The 18468-nt window shown below is 33.8% G+C and overlaps 1 protein-coding gene across 1 annotated transcript in view; it reads right to left on the bottom strand.

The window, feature by feature from the left end:
• Positions 1-3633: 3633 nt before the first annotated feature.
• Acvr2a (activin A receptor type 2A) overlaps positions 3634-18468 on the bottom strand; it is a 79824-nt gene continuing 64989 nt past the window's right edge. The window contains exons 5-11 of the mRNA XM_047547391.1: positions 16811-16954; positions 14868-15011; positions 13826-13971; positions 11875-11989; positions 8407-8545; positions 5494-5624; positions 3634-4584 (exon numbers count right to left, since the gene is read on the bottom strand). Of these exons, the coding sequence (XP_047403347.1) occupies positions 4390-4584; positions 5494-5624; positions 8407-8545; positions 11875-11989; positions 13826-13971; positions 14868-15011; positions 16811-16954 (1014 nt within the window). The 3' untranslated portion in view covers positions 3634-4389. The remainder of the gene's footprint in view (positions 4585-5493; positions 5625-8406; positions 8546-11874; positions 11990-13825; positions 13972-14867; positions 15012-16810; positions 16955-18468) is intronic.

Raw genomic sequence — 18468 nt, 5'->3', positions numbered from 1 at the left:
TGGCAGGGGGCGGTGGTTAGCAAAAAATCATACAAGTGATATGCCTACATCTCAAAGGCATTTTTCATGGGAGAACGTCTTCATCTCATAAACTGCTTGAACTATGTAAGTGAAATGAAAACCAAATCTGAAAAGCCCTAGTTAAAAAAAAAAAAAATTAAGAACTTTTAAGAACATTGTAAAACTTAGAAGCATAGCTTAAAGATAACTACGTTATTTATTAAGAGGAATTACAGCAAAAACAAAAACTCAAAACCCCCATGGATCATCAGCTTGAAAAGCAAATGAGTTTTATTTCAGAGCAACATTAACTCATATTCCTTCCCAAGTGACCCATCAAAGACCTCTGATTCAAGTGTTGCTAAGTAATTAAAACCCATGTTATCTAAACTTTGTTCATAATGTCACTTATGTCAAAAGCATAATATCCTGCTTCCTAAAAATTCAGTGTTTGGAAGAGCATGCTCTGGAAAGCAATTCAGTCTTTCTGTAGAGATTTTGTGTACATCCCACCATGGTTTGCATTTTCATTTGGTTTAGAAGGCATTGCGATTTCTTTCAAACCACCATGACCTAAGGGCTGCCCTTTCCTTCCTTTTTATCCTAAAAAAACTGAGAATCTATTGGGATGAACTATTACACAATGCCAACGGCCTCTGGCTGCCTAATGCTTGCAGGTCCAACATATATACTTGGGTGCGAATACAGTCTGCTTAGTCAACAGAGGAGGAGAATGTTGTAATTGACAAACCTCCTTTCAACACTATCCCCATTCTTGCAAATCTTAAGGTGGAAGCCTCACAGTAAATTACAGAGCTACCATTCTCCTTTTTAAGAACATAGCTAAAGAAAAACTGCATATGCAAATCACACCATATTCATTTTTTTATTTAACTTGGAGATGGAATGGGGATAGCATACATTTTATTTTTACAATATTTAACAATCACTTAACCATGATGGTGTTTTATTGGGGGAAGAGGGGTTATGTGTGTTTTGTTTTTAACTTTCTGTTAAATACTTGCAGAAAAAATAGCAAGTGTGATTTGACAGTAGTACAACAACCTGTGCCCAAAACACTGACAAGAAGTACAGAGTAAAGCTAAAATAATTGCTTACCAATATTTTGAGAGGTAACAAATAGGATATGGGTTGAGACTGCATAAAAAACGTACTGCTGGTTGAATATCTGAGGTAAATGATGTTCAATCAAGATGCTACTTGTATCATTTTGCCCATAAATTGTAAATAATTTTATGCACTTTATACCAAATGTTCCTAAAAAGTAATTTTTCAAAAAGTAAAAAAGAGAAAACTGGAAAATATCTGTGATGAAGCATTGTTTAAAAAATGGTAATCAGTTTATTCCACTAAACTACCATCTGACCAGTTTTTCCCAACCACCTACATTTTATTTAAATGTAGCTGTTGGTCAGGGGTGAGGAAAGGGGCAAAAGGGAGTCTTTAATTTTGTGATTGATTCTATTCCTAAATTCCAAAGATGTTGGTGTTTTTCCTGTTTGTATTTTCAAAATGTCACCATGAAAGATAGTGCAAGGTCATGGGACCAACACTTGTGAGGCACAGTCTCTTTTCTGGAATTCACAAGGTACCTGTAATAAAAACATCCAAACAAGAATCACACATCACATGCTAAAAACGTCCTAGTATCTAAAATACATACAAGATCTCGGCAGGGCATAGACTTCAAATAAAGCCAAACACTGGTTAATCCATCAGTCCTATGGCAGTTGATCATAAAGGATTTCTTACATGGGGAATCTGGGCAACGTGAAGAGTGAGTTAGAGCAGCAATTCTGATAGGTATCAGAAAGGCAAAGAACAAGACAAATCATGTGGAGCACCATACACATGAGGAAAAGTTATTAGGGTGGGGAGGGGGTCTTCAGTTTGCCCCAAAACAAAGAAATCATTTTCTCCGATCCTCTGATCTTTTTTCCAGTATTCCTAGCTCAAACTTTAACTTTCCCCCTCTGCACTATGAACCAATGCCCTGCAAAAAGAAAGTTTTAACAAGATTAGGTATCAGGACAAGCAGTCACTGGAACATTCTTTACTGCTTATAAAAAGATTTTCTAAATATATTTTTCAGGAGGATACAGTTTTAAAATTGGTTAGACTTAAATACAATACCTAGAGTTTGCTTAAAAAAGATGTAACATGAAGACAAAATGTTTTATATTGTGAATAACTGATATAAAATTTAGTGTTCTCATAAGCCAAACATTCATATCCCTTTCCCCCCACTAACTATTAAGAGGGTTAAATGTTTACAACAGGTAGAAATCTATCTCCAAATTGTTTTCTTGATTGCACATTTTCCATATTTTCCCCGTGATTAGTTCCCAGATGGAAGAAAACCCAAATGAAGAAATTGAGAGAGGCCAAGTACTTTTTGAAATAAAAGTGGTTAACACTGAAATGGGAATTCTTAGGAATACATGAAACCTTGGGTACACACATGACCAAGAGCACAAACAGATCTGTATGGGATGTGGCACAAGAATGCTATTACTCTCCTTTTCCTCCCTGCTTGGAGTCTGTTGACCTATGTGTTGTTTATAAATAACAATTTATTCTTCCCAGAGATTGAGTACATATTATATGTAAAATGCAGTATACTGTGTGGTTGAATAACCATTTGAAGATGATGCATTCACAGTAAGCTCCTGATAATGACATGTAAAAAATTTGTAAAGTTAACATGTATTTCAAAATGATCTGACAAAAAGTACATAGCATAATCCTGGCTATTTCTTGGTTAGTAATCTATAAATTCAGGAAATTAATGTTTTACTTTGGCCTATATAAGTTTTAAGAAGCGTCCAATTACATTCCAAAGCAGTATTGTTTTAAAAATCACTTTGGCACCTACCTACCATCAATTCCATTTTCTTAGCAAGGATAAGGCATGAACTATCCTAAATTAATATCCAAGTTAGTTGTAAAAGCAATTTGGGGGAGAAGGCTAAGCTATGTTACCTACATCAACATTGGTTACCACTAAATGTCATTGCATATTTTTAAGTTACAACTTTAACTTGTTATCCCTGATTTGTTTAAAGCAGTAACATCTGAAATCTGTGCTTAAGGTTAATATCTCTGTCCTAAGACAATTCTTTACATATCACAGATGTCAAACATTACTCTGACAAGATGGCACCAAGCAGAAGTATAGTGATAAAGTTAGGAGTCTCAAAGCAGAGAGAGGAATTCTGGGTAATGACGCTTCCTGAGGTGGTCCTAAGACAGTGATAAAGAATATCCCACACACTGTTTGGTGTAAAGAAAAAAACAATAGTTTTACATGTATAAATAGGAGGGGGGGAAGTCTATTTTAAAAGATAAAAAGAGCTTTCCAGTGTCACAGCTCATTTAAAAAAATTTAAATCATGCTTTAAATTTTTCAAATATTCATTCCCCAAGCACGGCACACCTAAAAAAAAAAAACAAAAAATACTTAGGTAAGTATGCAATATTTTGGGACACATGGATATAAAATGAAGCTTTAAAATCTGGGAAGAGGGAAATGACACCATTTTTTCATTTCAAAAAACACTTTTCCCTAAATTACATACCAGCACAAGAAAAGCTAGAACACTGTTTTACAAATGGCCACTTACTATTGGCACTAAGCATAGCTTACTTTTTTTTTTTTCTTAAATAACACAGTGAATTTGTAATAACTTGTTACAAAACATGGATCGATTTATTATTCAAATTTTGTTAGTGTTTTCAATTTTATAATTTAGCAACCGTGGAACTGAGGTATACCTTGTTGAGAGGGAGGTTAAAGTAATGCTTGGAAGCCTCTTTACTGTACCCCACTTTGATGACTTTGTTTATGTACACAGAACAGCAGCACACTAAACATTCACAAGCTGTGTCATATTGGCATTACAATAGTCATTTATAGAAACAACAACAGCAAATGCAATAAAAACAAGTTACCCTTTTTAAAATCTGAAATGAAAAGTTTTTGATTTAAAAAAAATAGCAGTAGTTCATTTAAGGAATTAGTGTCTTCTGACAGACATTAAGAAATCTGATGTCAGTTTTCAAACACTTGATTAGCCAGGTCCAAAAGATCCTTGATTTGGAGAGGGCCACATTCTTCATGTACATTTTTTCAAAAGTTTCTTTATAGAGTTTGCAGTTTTTCTCTTAGTCTCATGTCCTTCACATCTGTGCTGCAGGCAATGCAGCAGTCTCCCAGAGCCACATTTTTTTCAACAAGGGGCTGCTTTCTTAAATTTCCAGGAGGCATCCTACTCATTTCACACAGAAAATAAAACTGTAAGCAGTTTTGTTAGCTTAGCAGCTCCAGTTCAGAGTCCCATTGCTCAGTGTGTACAAATGGTGCAACCATCATAGACTAGATTCTTTGGGAGGAAAGTCAACATTTGTCACCATCGTGACCACTGTTACAATGTCCTCTGTAGTAATGATATTTGTGAGTCTTTGCATCTGGGTAATTCTTTCACCCACACATCCTGCTGATAACCTGGCTTCTGCATCATGATCCCAACATTCTTCTATCGTTTCACAAAGCATTGCCATTCCCTAAGGGGAGAAAAACATGGTCAAACACCACAGCAATTTTTCCTATTAGAAATTAGATTAAAATTTTCATAAACTGCTTTTTGTGGGTCAATTAAGTTTCAAGATTACCAAAGTTTGATATTATTTTGTTAACATTCACTTTTTTAATGATACACAAGTCCAGAGAAGCAGAAAGAAGAAAACATTTAAGTACTGGAGACTACAACCAGAATATTTTTTAATTCCCAAAGTTCCTATCCATTGTTGACAAAACCAGATCATTTCAATGCTGATCCCTGAACTATACTCAAAAGCATGGCTAATGGAGGTTACATCATTTTTAATTTTTTTAGTTTAATATCATCATTTCTATCTTGAAATTAGATAGAAGATTAGGTGATTCTTCAGGATTTGCTCTCTGGCTTTATCCACATTTCCAACTATATTTAGACCAAAAAACACAAAGCAATAATATACTGTTCCATCCTCTGCCTAACTTGTAATTTTAAAGTATTCTTATGAACTTCAAAATCTAAGTCTAAATCAAAAGGCTTTCGGGGAAAAAAAAAACAAAAAAGCAAAAAACTCCCACAGTAAGAAAACTTGATGCTATTCAATACATTTAAAAATGGCATCATGGAAGGTGGTGATCAGCAAAGCCATTAGCTGTCCACAAGCCCAGCACCAGTCATTCTTTTCTCTAGGAAGGTTTCCAAATATAAGCTACTTGCACAGGATTATCGAGCCTTAGAAGGTTCTGTGACTTTACCATCTCCCTGGTTGGTAAACAAAGCCCTTTTGCAATATAGTATGGAATATCCTGTGTGAAGATCATCTTCCTAGAAACACCTCTGAAAAATGTGCAGAGAGTAGATCATTCCTCTGAAAAATGTTTTATTGAAATTTCAAATAAAAAGCTGAGTAACTTACAGCATGTTTCTGCCAATAATCTCTTAAAACAGGCCTCTTTTTTTTATGCACAACAACTTCCTGCATATCTTCAAGGGACGGATGCTGGCCAATTTCTTCCTCAAATGGCAACATGTACTCATCTACAGGTCCTGAAATGTAAAACAAAACAACAGGGGGGTGGGGTCACTTTAATTAAAATCTTCCTGATTTCCAAACTGGTACAAACCTTGTAAAATACATTCTGAATCACCTTTTCCCAATTCCACATGCTATAATGACATTAAGAGCAAGAGAACAACTGCTCATATACCCTTCTTTAAGGGACCCAACTCCTTCTTGCAATTCAGATTGAAAGGTTAATGGTATTTCCATCTTGGGAGATTTGGAGTTAAATGTGTTATAATCACCTTTATTCTGTGGCATACTCAAACTCCACTACATGTCCCCTATGAGGAACTAATGCACATCAAAGCTACACCTCTTCTCTGCTTTTTCTCACAATAACTTTAATTTTTTAATATGTATTTTATATGTTTAATTTTTTTAACTTGCAACTATCTCCAACCAGGGTTCCCAACAAGTCAGAATGTACCTTCACAGACAAAATTCATTCAACAATAAGTCTTTCTTTTACCTACTCAGATAAATGCACGTAAGAGTTAATAGTAACTAAGATTCAATGAACACTTATCTGACCAGAAACTGGTATTAAATATATAATTTATCACCTTTTTACCTTCACACAGTGAAGGTGCACTACCTGTATTTTGCAGATAAGAAGTTCAGAAATTTTTATGTAATTTTGCACAAAGGCATACAGATATTATATGGAATTTGAATCCATCTAAGTCTGCTTTTAATCACTATTTGCTCCTCTTGACAGTCACTACTGAGCGATTTCATTGACCAGACACAAGTCTTGTGCACAGTCTTGAAAAGTACAAATACTGCTGGGCAGAATATAATGAATCACCAAGGAGTAATTAGCTCTCTGCAAATAAGAATCCTTGATGTGTGGACACTTGGTCTCTGCTTGAACACTCCAGTGACAATACTGATGTTCTAAGGTATGTCTGTCCAACCTCATGTTCAAGGTCAGCAGCACGGGCCTCAGCTGATACCTTTTCAGAAATGTAGATGCTCTGGCCTCAACCCAGACTACACAGTCAGAATATCAATTTTAACAAGATTTCCAGGAATTTGGTATGCATATTTGATGTGTGAAAATCACCAAATTTAACCATCAATGGCTAGTCACCAACAATATTTGAAAGCACCCACACTGTCCCTTTGGCCTTCCCCAATTTTTGTTTATGAGTCAGAAGTACCTGATTCTAATTATGTCATAGCACATATAAAGAATTTAAGAATAGACAGAGTCTATCCTTTTCATTTCCCATAAAATATTCCTTGATGACTCCTCTTCCGCATCAAGCAATTTCTCCTGTAAACTCCCATAACACTCTCTTATATTTCTCAGGTATGGCATTCATCTCAAAACATTTACTGAATGTTTAGGTACCAGGCACTGGGCTAGATAGTTCACCTACTTTAGAGTTAATTGTCCAGAATGTTTTCTATCATCTTAACTGTATATTACTTGAAGACTGGGCTTTATGTCCCTGTGATACCTAATCCAATGGTTTACTATGGAAAATTCATATTAAAGTTCTTATAAAATACATTTTCCTGTAACATCTGTCCTCTGACCTACTTAAGCTTCCATAAATGCATATAATTGTAATACTTCTTCCACTTTTGAGTCATAACTGTTTATGCATTTTCCTATATACTTAAAAGTTAAAATTATTCCCAAATTGCTTCAACCTTTCTTAGGTTCTAGACCCAGCCCAATCTTGAAGAAATGAATCTGTCCATTTCTGAACATTCTATTGAGTTCCTTTAAAAATATAGTCCTCTAAATCAAATTTCACATTTCAGAAGAAGTTTGTACACCAAGAGCTTTGTCAGTATTTAGAAAACAGAATATTCTTAGTAATACCTTTTAAAATATTCAACATAATTTTTTGACAACTGAAGTTTTTAGGCAATTAAAAGTTGAATAAAGAAAAACAAATCAAGCTCATTTACATTTGTTTGGAAGTTTAAAAGGAAGTTTATCTTATCCAAAAATGTGCTACAACATATTTTAAGACACAGTAGAGATCTTATGAAGGAGCACTAAAGACCAAATATGTAGAATTCTACAGTTTTTACATTAGGAATATGGTATGCAGGTTTACAACCCATGAGTAAATACCCAATGCTTAAATGATTTGAACAAGAACAAAGAATAGGAATCCCTTTAGAGCCAAAGTGTGGTAGAGAATGTGACTAATGTCTATGTCAGGTCAAACCTTCAAAGTTCTGTAGTACATCTGAAAGCATGATCACAGTTCTGTGTCTTAGAGGACAAAACTGAAATTTAATCTGGTTAACTATATGCTGGCATTTCCTGAGTGTTCAAAAGACAGCCTGAGAGTCTTGAAAGGTAGTCAAAAGGCACTCCCACTCTACATACCTTTCCTCTCACCAAAATAGTTGACTTGAGAACCTGGCAAGCAGAACCTATATGACCTAGCTCAAGTAGTAGCAATTCCTCTACACCTGGATCAGAGTCACAAATATAAGTTTCATTGGTTACTAGCTTGAAACAATTTCCTCACCTGTAGAACTATAATAACAACTACCTCCAAAACTGTTTTAGGAAATAAGCTGAAAGTATGTGAAGTATACAGCAAAATATCTAGCAGTGGTAAATACAGACCAGTTCCTTTCTTCCCTCCCCACCCTCTCTGCTTTCCTGCCTCCTGAATTCTCTACCACCTCTTTTTCATTAAAACAGAAATGTACGTTATTACCTTTGAATGTAATCATCCACTTCATAAATGTAGCATATGTACTTTTTTTAAAAAATACTTTTTCCCTTACCATCTGCAGCAGTACAGCGAGAAGCCAGTTCCCACAGGACTAATCCCATGGCGTACATATCTATCCTCAAAAATGCATCCCTTTGGAAGTTTATAGCACCCTCTAATACCTCTGGAGCCATATACCTCCGGGTACCAACCTGAAAAAGATTTTGAAAACAAACAGTACTCATTCATTAACTTTATGAACTAACATTTTACAATTTTTTAAGAATAAAAACCAATATGGTCTATTATGAGGGTAAGGCAACTAAATTATGTCCACCAGACTATGGAGTATACATAGTAAGATCATGTGTGAGTACATTTAAAAAAATATATCAACAGATGTTATGCTGGTAAAGGTTTAGAATTTTTTCTCCTTTTCTACAAGTAATCACAAGGTACTAAACAATGAACAACAACAATATCCTGTCATGTTCAGAATGGAAGAGACAAAGCTGCATAGTTTTCAACTGTACTTTTGAAAACTATTTGAAATGTTATCTTTAAGAAACCTCTTTTTTTGAGGGTTTCAGCGATAGACATTATATAATGTTGTAAAAATAATTAACCAAGGTAGTCCCCAACAATGTGGTATTTCTTAGTACTATTACTATGGTTACTAAGCTAGTATGGCTAGCTCTGGTTGGTGCTTGACGATATTCTTATGTGATGTTTAAGAAAGTTTTGTGACATATGTGGGCAGACCACAATATACTTGAGTTTTAGTAGATCTACTGAGCAGCTGAGCTGTTGCTATTTTCAAAAACCTCCATCCTTAGGACTGTGATCCCTACTCCAGACTAGACACTGGGGAATTATATGCAAACACACACACACACAGCACAGATGTTTAACAAAAAATAAGGATAGGTCGCTAAAACACGAAGTTTAAAGTTTTCAATTTATTTGGTAAGGAGAACACTTTACAGAAAGAAAAAGTAGCTTTAAAATTGTTTTTATTCCGAATAACTAACTGTACTGCAAGTTAGCACCTTCCAAAAGCCCACTTTTAAAAAACAAAACAAAGTTATTGGTACAGAATAACTATACATATTAGTGGGATTCACTGTTACAGCTTCATACATATGCACAACATAATTAAATTTAATTCCCCAGTACCTCCCCTTTCCCTTCCCTCCTCCATCCCCCTGCTCTCCTTTCTTTACCATAGAGTCTCCCTTCTATTTTCATGAGATCCCTCCAACTTTCTTCCTTTTTCCTCTCTAGCTTCCATATATGAGAAAAAACACATTTCTGAATTCAGCTGATCTTGCTTAACATTATGTTCTCACGTTCTATCCATTTTCCTGAAAATGACATAATTCTATTCTTTAAAGCTAACTAAAACTCTACTTTGTTCATCTGCTGACGGTACATAGGTTGTTTCCACAATTTGGCTACCGAAAATTATAATACAAACATCAGTATGCATGTATCACTCAGTATTCAATTCTCTTGGACAAACACTTGAAAAGTAGTATAGTTGGGTCATGTGTGGCACCATTCCTAGTCTTTTGAGGAACCTCCATACTGATTTCCATAGTAGTTGCACTAATTTACAATCCCACCAACAGTGTATAATAAGGGCTCCTTATTCCTCCACATCTTTGCCAGCATTTATTAACATTTGTATTCTTGATGACTGCCACTCTAACTGCAGTGGAATGAAACTTCAGTATAGTTTTGATTTACATTTCTCCAACTGCTAAAGACATTGAATATTTATTCATACATTTGTTGGTCATTTGTATTTCTCTTTTGAGAAGTGTATATTTAGTTCATTTGCTCATTTACTGATTGGGCAGTGGAGTTTTTTTGAGGAAGGAGTAAGGTTTTTGAGTTTTTATATATTCTAGATATTAATCCTCTATCAAAAAAGTTGCTGGCAAAGGTTTTCTCCCATTCTGTCCTACTTTTCTCTCTCAAAGATAAATGTATGCCATCCAAAGCTCTTTTATTATGAGATTATGGTTTATCTAAATTTTTAGCCTAAAGTAGTCTTTTATAAATTGATGATAATAGACAAAAATCTGTATTTTTCCCCAGGGTTCTTGCTTTGCAATATATAAAATGTACAATAACATTCAAGTACCTCCAAATAGTTTTGAAATTTTCTGGTACATAAAATCTAAAGTCAAGGATCAACTGGTATAAGTAATTAGTTATCTTTAGCCATACAACCCAGTTATGAAGGAATTTAAATATGCATGAATGAGTCCCCCAATTTTTCTCAGAAAAAGATGGGAGAGGGGCTTATGAGGTACCAAGGATGAAACTTTCCAAAATTTCATCTTATGACAGTGAATCATAAGAAGTACAGAGGTTTGTCCCAAAGGCTTTCTACATAATCTCCATCTTGGTAATATTTGCCAAAAAAGTGCCTCCATTTCCAAAGAGATTTGGTGTCAACTTTTCTAGAGTTCTATGACTGATGATCATTGCCCTAAATTTTTAAATTGTTAGTCAACACTGGCAAAATTTGTGTGCCATGATTGTTTACAACTATGTTCTTAGAAAATGAAAAGGATATGCTGACAAAAAGAAAGCTCAGAATTATCATGAACTGAAAGATGAAAAAATGTAACACCAAAGCCAATGAATCATTTGGCTTTGTAGGAAATGTCACCTATTAGGTCAAAGAGATTTTCTTGAAAAAAAAAAAAGGTTATCTTATAGGTGTGAAAAACATCTTTCCTAGCCTAAAGCTTCTGAGAATAAAATGTACAGATAATCCTTTCTCTTTGGCCTTTATAAATATTTCCATTGCCAAGATCTAGTGCTACAGAGTTGAACTGGAATTAGGTACCTCAATCAGGCCTATTCAAGGGTTCTGTATTCTGGAAAGAATTCATAGAAAGTTGATTAAGGAGTGAGTGAAACAAAGAAAAGCAAGAAACAAAAAAGAAAGCAAGAAATCGTTGGGTAGAAAAATGGGAAGGGGATCTCAATACACTGTAGCACTTTAACAGCTGATTTTCTTCTATACCACTAAGATGGTGAAAGAATAAGAGTTAAACCTACTGAGTTAATAATAAGAACCCCCAGGCTGGGGTTGCTGCTCAGTGGTAGAGTGCTTGTGGGATGCACTGGGTTTGATTCTGGGCACGATTCTGGGCACCACATATAAATAAGCAAAATAAAGGTCCATTGACAACTAAAAAATATTTAAAATAAAAAGAAGATGAAGAAGAACTCCCTAAGAAGAGTGAGGATCATCAAAAGGTGGGGTCTTCAGTGATCCACTTTTTAAAAACAATCCTGTAACTTCTAGGAGTTGTTTTATGAAATACTATTCTAAGCCACCTGAGTCCTCCATCACAATATAAAATGACATTTTCTTCAGAAAATTTAACACATAACTCTTGATTAGATGCTAAGTTAATCACCACAACAATTTTATAGCAACTCAATCCTGATATGCCAGTCTACAAAAATGAGACAAACTTATTTTTTGTTAGATGTTATAATTACCATCCTTCCTTACCTGTCCATGGGTGTCACCTGCAGACTTGCCAGCCTCAAATTTTAACGCCAACCCAAAGTCAGCAATGCAAGCCGTCAGATTGTTTTTCAACAGCACATTTTTACTTTTGATGTCCCTTGCAAATATAAAAATAAGATAGTAAAATTAAGTTTCAACAAGTTATCTTTTAAATTTTTTGTTCAAAGTTGGAAAGAGGGAGAATATCTATGCTATATCTCTGCTACAAAATAGTAGTTAAAATATGAAATGCAAGGAAAAGAGAAAAGAACCACCTTAAGCAGAGTCCACGTACAGCCTGAAGCTGAGTAAAGTAACAATACTCCTATTCATAACACAGACAAGAAGGAGGAATCCTCACCGTAAAGCAGTTTTATAAAGAAGTGCCATTCCCAACACTTTATCTATGCCACTCCCACATATCAATCATAAAATTGCTATTACTTAAGATGGTAAGAATATTTCAAAGTTCAGAGTAACAAACTCCAATAAAAACTAAAATATGTGAAAACTAAAGAATTTTTTTAAAAGAGCTGAATTATAGCCTTTTGTCAACTGGTATAGACCTATATTTTAGAATGCTCCCTTACTGTACTAGTTCTTATATTTTTTCATCCAGTTGTAGAAAAACATCTCTAGGATATATAACACGTTTTACCATAAACATACTACTCGAGCCATGTCCTGATGTTCTGAAAAGGCTAACACTTTTGAAATGGGAAGATTCTTCCTCTACACACTTGCCTCAACAATTCATCCTAGAGATTACTATACTCTAACTAAATACATCTGTGCCATGACCAATGGCATGCGTACAGTTACAGGAGACAGAGGAAGGACAGGTATATACAAATGCTCCAAAAAACAGTTTGAGATTCAGGATTTTCAGGGCCCCTACTCCTAATAACCTTGGGAACTCCAAAGGATTAGTTCCCTGTATAGAAGACAAATTGCATGTAGGAAGATAAGAAGAAAAAGGAGCCATTTATAAAGCAAAAGTCATTTAAGGTTTGCAAAACAGGAATCTACATATAAGAGGTGGGTTTAAAGTAATGCCTCCAAGCAACCTAAAACACCACCTGGTGATACTGGACTAAATAGTTGTTAAATGAACCAGTCACTGCCCATTTTGAAAAAACCACTGTTAAATTGAATACAAGGTGACAAATTGAATCCCATGTTGAAGGAAGCTAAATATATGGCAAACTGAGTAAATGCTTAAGGAAAAACATTTTTTCTCCTGAGAAATGGCAACTGTTAGGTCTAGATATTATGGCCTCACTGACAATTGTTTGTATGATGTCTCCTTCAACCTTAATTAAGAAAAGAATACAAGATGACTCAAAAAACAAGCAAAGAGCTGGACATTGTGGTACCAGAGATTTGGGAGGCTGAAGCAGGAGGACTGTGAATTCAAAGCTAGCCTGAGCAACTTAGCAAGATCCTATCTCAAATAAAAATAAAAAGGACTGGTTCAGTGGTGAAGAGCCACTGGACCCTGGATTTCATTCCCATGTACCACAATTAAATTTTTTTTTTTAATTGAAGGAAAAAAAAAAAAGCAAAGAAGACACATACAAAGACTTTCCTTCATTTACATCCCCTTGTATTTATTTAGAATCACCTTAAATCATGATTTGAGTCAAATAAATTTCTTTTTCCTTTGAGCTAGAGAAAATATACTTTCATTCTCAACTATGCTTTCAGAAATGAGACTAAATTAAGACATAAGGAGATAATCAAACTTTACTAATGATGTTAGCATATACATTTTCCAAAATATTTCCTGGCCATTCTCGAAACTAATTTAAAAAATAAATGAAAATCATCTGCCTCTGAGGCACGACTGGATAATTTAGGGGAAAAATAAGTTTTACTCAGGAGAGTTAAAAGCTTATTAAATCATAAACATATTCTGAATTATCTGGAAAAAAATAAATAAATTTTGCTCTACCTGTGAGATATAGCGGGTTTGTGGCCATCTTTTAGGCCAGGTATATCTTCATGTAAATATGCCAATCCTCTAGCCATGGTTTCTGCAATATGACACAGTTCATTCCAAGAGACCACATTAGCCTTAAGAAAATCTGACAGTGAGCCCTAAAGAAAGGAGGGTAGAAAAACAAACAAAAAAACTTAAGCTCTTGACAAAAGCCATATGTATATGGGAATTTTTTATCTGTAAGTGAAAGATAACGTATCTTTCCTTGGAGTATAAAAATATCCAAAAGCAACCTTTCTGGAATGGTCCGAATTTCCTTCCAATTCACATTAATCAAAATTTTCTTCAAAATATTTTAAAATATTCCTAGAAAATATTTTAAAAGTGAAAGTATAGTGACTATAGAGATGTTACACACCATAGGACTAGGATAACAAAACTCAGAACATATAATCAATCACCAATAAAACATCCTTATGATCAAGAATTAAGGTATAAGAGCCACATACTTAACAATGATGAAAGCACCAAAAATGTAATTTTTTTTTTTTATTTATGGTACTTTTAAACATCTCTGGAATTTGAAAAGTTAAGAAAAAAACACAAGTATGTTTTGGTGATAATTACCCTACAAGAGCATATAAATTTTCTGATTCTGGGTTTGTCATTATAGATTTATTAAAGAGTTATAGGGTATACAATTCAAAGTGAAAACGGCTTATGAAATCAAAATAGGTCATTAACTGTAATGAAAATTACTAAGCACTGACTATACTAAAATATTTGTAAGAGAGGTAATTACATACAGCACAGGAAATATGGGAAAAAAGATGGTATTACAAGTAGAGAGTTTTTTAAAAGCTACTGTCTTTGTTCTTGTGTTAAAATAAGTTATATTTTAAAACAGATTTTTATTTATGAGCAATTTGTACTTAGGTCAAATAATAACTATATTATATTATTTACTGAAAAATAAGTCTGAGAGATTTATAGCTAACAACAGGTAGGTAAGCTAACTATGATTTTACTAAATTAAAATGTTAGGTAGTTTTACCTTTTCATGAAATGCTGTTATTAGCCAAAGGTCTACATCCACACTTGTGCCTCGTTTTTCTGCACCAATGAACTGTAATATGTTCTCATGCTTCATTCCAGGCAAACTATAGACTTCATATTCATTTTGCCATGACTGTTTATCCTAGAGTTAAAAAGAAAGAATAGTAAGAACAACAACAACAACAAAAAGTAAATAAATCACATCTAAGAAATTTCTCAAAAAGTTCGAAAGTAGCCAAACAACCAAAAAATGAATTTAAGTAGAAAAGATTGTTTTGTCTTTTCATTTAATAAAAGAAAGTTCTAATAGTTAATACTATAAAAAAGTTCTGACAGTGCCATACTAAATGCCTGTCCCACCCTAATCTCTCAAAACAACCTTTTCTGTTTCTAGAGGAAAAAGAGTTCATCAGAAATGCTGCACTTCTGTATATACAATGGCAACACATTCTGCTTCCAAGTTATTATAATAAGTATTACACTGTTATTTAATCATGGTGTGAAGGTGCTTCTGTCAGTAATAAAAATAATCTCCCTGAAAGATGCAATTCAGGTGGAATTATTCTATCCAAACAGAAAACATTTTTTTTCAAAGATTAGCATATTATGTAACATTCTTTAAAGTTACCATATACTCGTTTGTGCCTGCAAATGATTCAGGTCTACTACACATTTCTACTTATAGATTAGTTTCTTCTCATGAAGAAAGGATGATGAAAAGGTGAGTACTATAGCATAATGGATTAGGAAACCTCTGGATCCAAACTACCTAAATTTAAATTCTGGATCTGCCACTGACCTTTGGCAAGATATATAATCAATTTCCTCATTAAGTAAAACAGGGATTGCAATATCTGTCTCATAGTGTTGTTGTATTACATGTACCTATGGATAACATACATATATGTAATATATAACACCTGACACAATAAGAGCATTCAATAAAATGCTTGGTACTCTTAATATCCAAATACTTTCATGTAATTTTTAAGATTCCTCACACATTAAAATATATTTTCTCAGTTTTTAAAAAATTAATCTTGGCACTACAGAATATACTCTAGAGTTCTAAATTGTAGTTTACAGGATCTGCATTACTAACAAAAATAATTTTTAAAAAGTAATAAATTTCTTCATAGATTCTACAATGCAAGCTTTAGAAGAAGTAAGAAGGCTAAAATCTAGATATAGTAAGGCAAATTGCTTATATGATAGTTTTGGAATAAGGAAAACTTAGGTGTAGAGGTAGAGCTTATATCCTCAAATCCAGTCAGGACTTAAGTACCAAGGACAGCATTAGCCACAGGGGTACAAAAGCAAGAACAAGGGAAAATGGAATCATTAATTTACACCAACGATGCAATAAAAGAACAGTGTAGAAGCATGTTAGATAAGGGTTTTATGAAAAGTTCAGCTGTTTTTGGAAGAAAAACAATTCAATAGTAAACCAATTATTTGGAGTCTTGATTCACTGCCTCTGAAAATTCACCAAACAAAAACTGAAATAATTACATAAACACTCAAAGTAGAATCAAAATAAATCAGTCCAGTCACATACTTCCAAACAGCAATTCTAAAACAGAATACACTACTTCTTCAATTTTATGTTTGCTTTTTTTGATAATGTAAAAGGGATATTAAAATTTAACCAATGAGGTTTTATAATTGAAATACTTAGAATTTTCATAGAATTTTAATTGGCAAAGATTATCCATGTTTATTCAATGTAATTCTACCACTCTAAACAAACATTTTTGTACTAATAATTCCATTTTTAGATGTGAAGGCAGACATAAAAAGGCTAACTGCTTTTCCCTGTATCATTGTATCACTTTGGAATACATGGCCTGTGTGTTTTGACTGCTTCTGAGTTATAATGTTCTAGTTGGTTACAGCTTTTAAAATACATATGTAAAATATATGTAACTGTGATAGGCTTACCTGTATTGGGAATATTTTGACAGCCACATATTCATTGAGCAACTGGGCTTTCCAAACACAACCAAATCTTCCCCTTGCTTTCACTTCTAATAATTGCAGTGGCTTCAAACCTAGTAATGGAGAAGGTGGGGGTGGTCCAGGGTCCTGTAGATAAATAAGAATAATAGTGTAAATAAGCAGAACCTGGAACGTATCAATTCTGAAAATGAGAAAAAGGTGAGTATACTGAAGAATCAACTGACAGAAATAAATGGTAAACACATATGGATGACATTAATTTCAATCTTGCTAGAATTGAGCTTCTCAAGCATTACTAATTATCTGTAGAGATTACAAGGCAGGCAACTTGATTCAAGAGTTATCATAATAACATTTAGCAATATTATTTTCAAGTAGAGCAATAGAAAAGATCTAACACCATTTTTTCTAACACTGATCCAGTCTCACTAATTTTCCCCACTAAGATGATCTGTGACCTTTAAATCACTCATAACAATATTTCATTAATTTCATCCAATTTATATTTCCTTAGAGGATAAAGATTTGAAAAGTGCCAGAAAGAACAAATTATGACTGTCTCAAAGAAAACCTCAAAATATACTTTTTCGAATGGCTGTTTAAATTCTTTCTTCATTAATCTTAGAAATACCCAGTCATTCTTAAGTATACTGCAGATAAGTGTATCAAATACAAAAACATGTAAAAGAAATGTTATAGACAAACTGTTTTGTTTGTTCTCATTTTTCAAGATATTAACAAATTCATCACTTTGTTTATAATTATTCCCAAAATAAATTTGTGTTCTGAGGCTGACTGGCAAAAAATAAATAAATAAAAACTCAGAAAAGAAGTGGTCTTCATATTAAATAACAAGGTATAGTAAATGAAAGAGAAATACACTACTATAATTAATTTTTAAAACAGGGCATATATAAATAGCAGACAGTAAGGGAATCCTCCCTATACAAAGTAGGATGACAACTATTTTCTGAGAGCATTTTATTGGTTCACTAACAAAAAAACTAAAGCGAGATGTGTAGGAAGCATTCTGGAAAGCTTCCAGAGAAAAGCAATAGAAATGTTTCAAGGGCTGCATAACAAATATTGTGAAGAGGACATAAAATTTCTGTTGCAAGAGAAAAAAGTATGACGGCACTGGGTGGTACCTCAGACTTTGGAAATGTTATGCCATGTCTATACATCTCACTCTGCCCTTCTTCTCCCTTTCTTTTTATCTCCTCTCCTAGTGCCTCAAAGACTCTTAGTGCTCTTTAGGCATCATTCACCCAATGGTGCCACTCAGGAGATTAAAAGTTCACATCTATTATTAGAAAGACCCTCAACAATAGAAACACTGCAAGGTTATAAAACAGGAAAAACATGCAACTTCTAAACTAGACAAAATAGAAGATTCCTGTAACTCATTTTAAACTCAGATGTTTATTTTAAAAAGTCTACAGAAGTTGCTTTATTTTCCATATTCAAGATTAGTATGCTAAAGTGTTTCCATTTACTGATGGGTCAAGGAGGTCAGCTATTAATCCTACAAAAAGGACAGGCTCTTGAGAATAATTCTCAGTGGGAGAGAACACACAACTCTCTGGAGTTTCTATGGAAACTACACCATCCCTATCTTACATGTCAACTGATCATCTGTC

The sequence above is a fragment of the Sciurus carolinensis genome, chromosome 3 (genome assembly GCF_902686445.1).
Source record: "Sciurus carolinensis chromosome 3, mSciCar1.2, whole genome shotgun sequence".
NCBI lineage: Eukaryota > Metazoa > Chordata > Mammalia > Rodentia > Sciuridae > Sciurus > Sciurus carolinensis.
The sequence above is the reverse complement of the archived record's forward strand: the minus strand, read 5'-3'. Positions and strand labels throughout refer to the sequence as shown.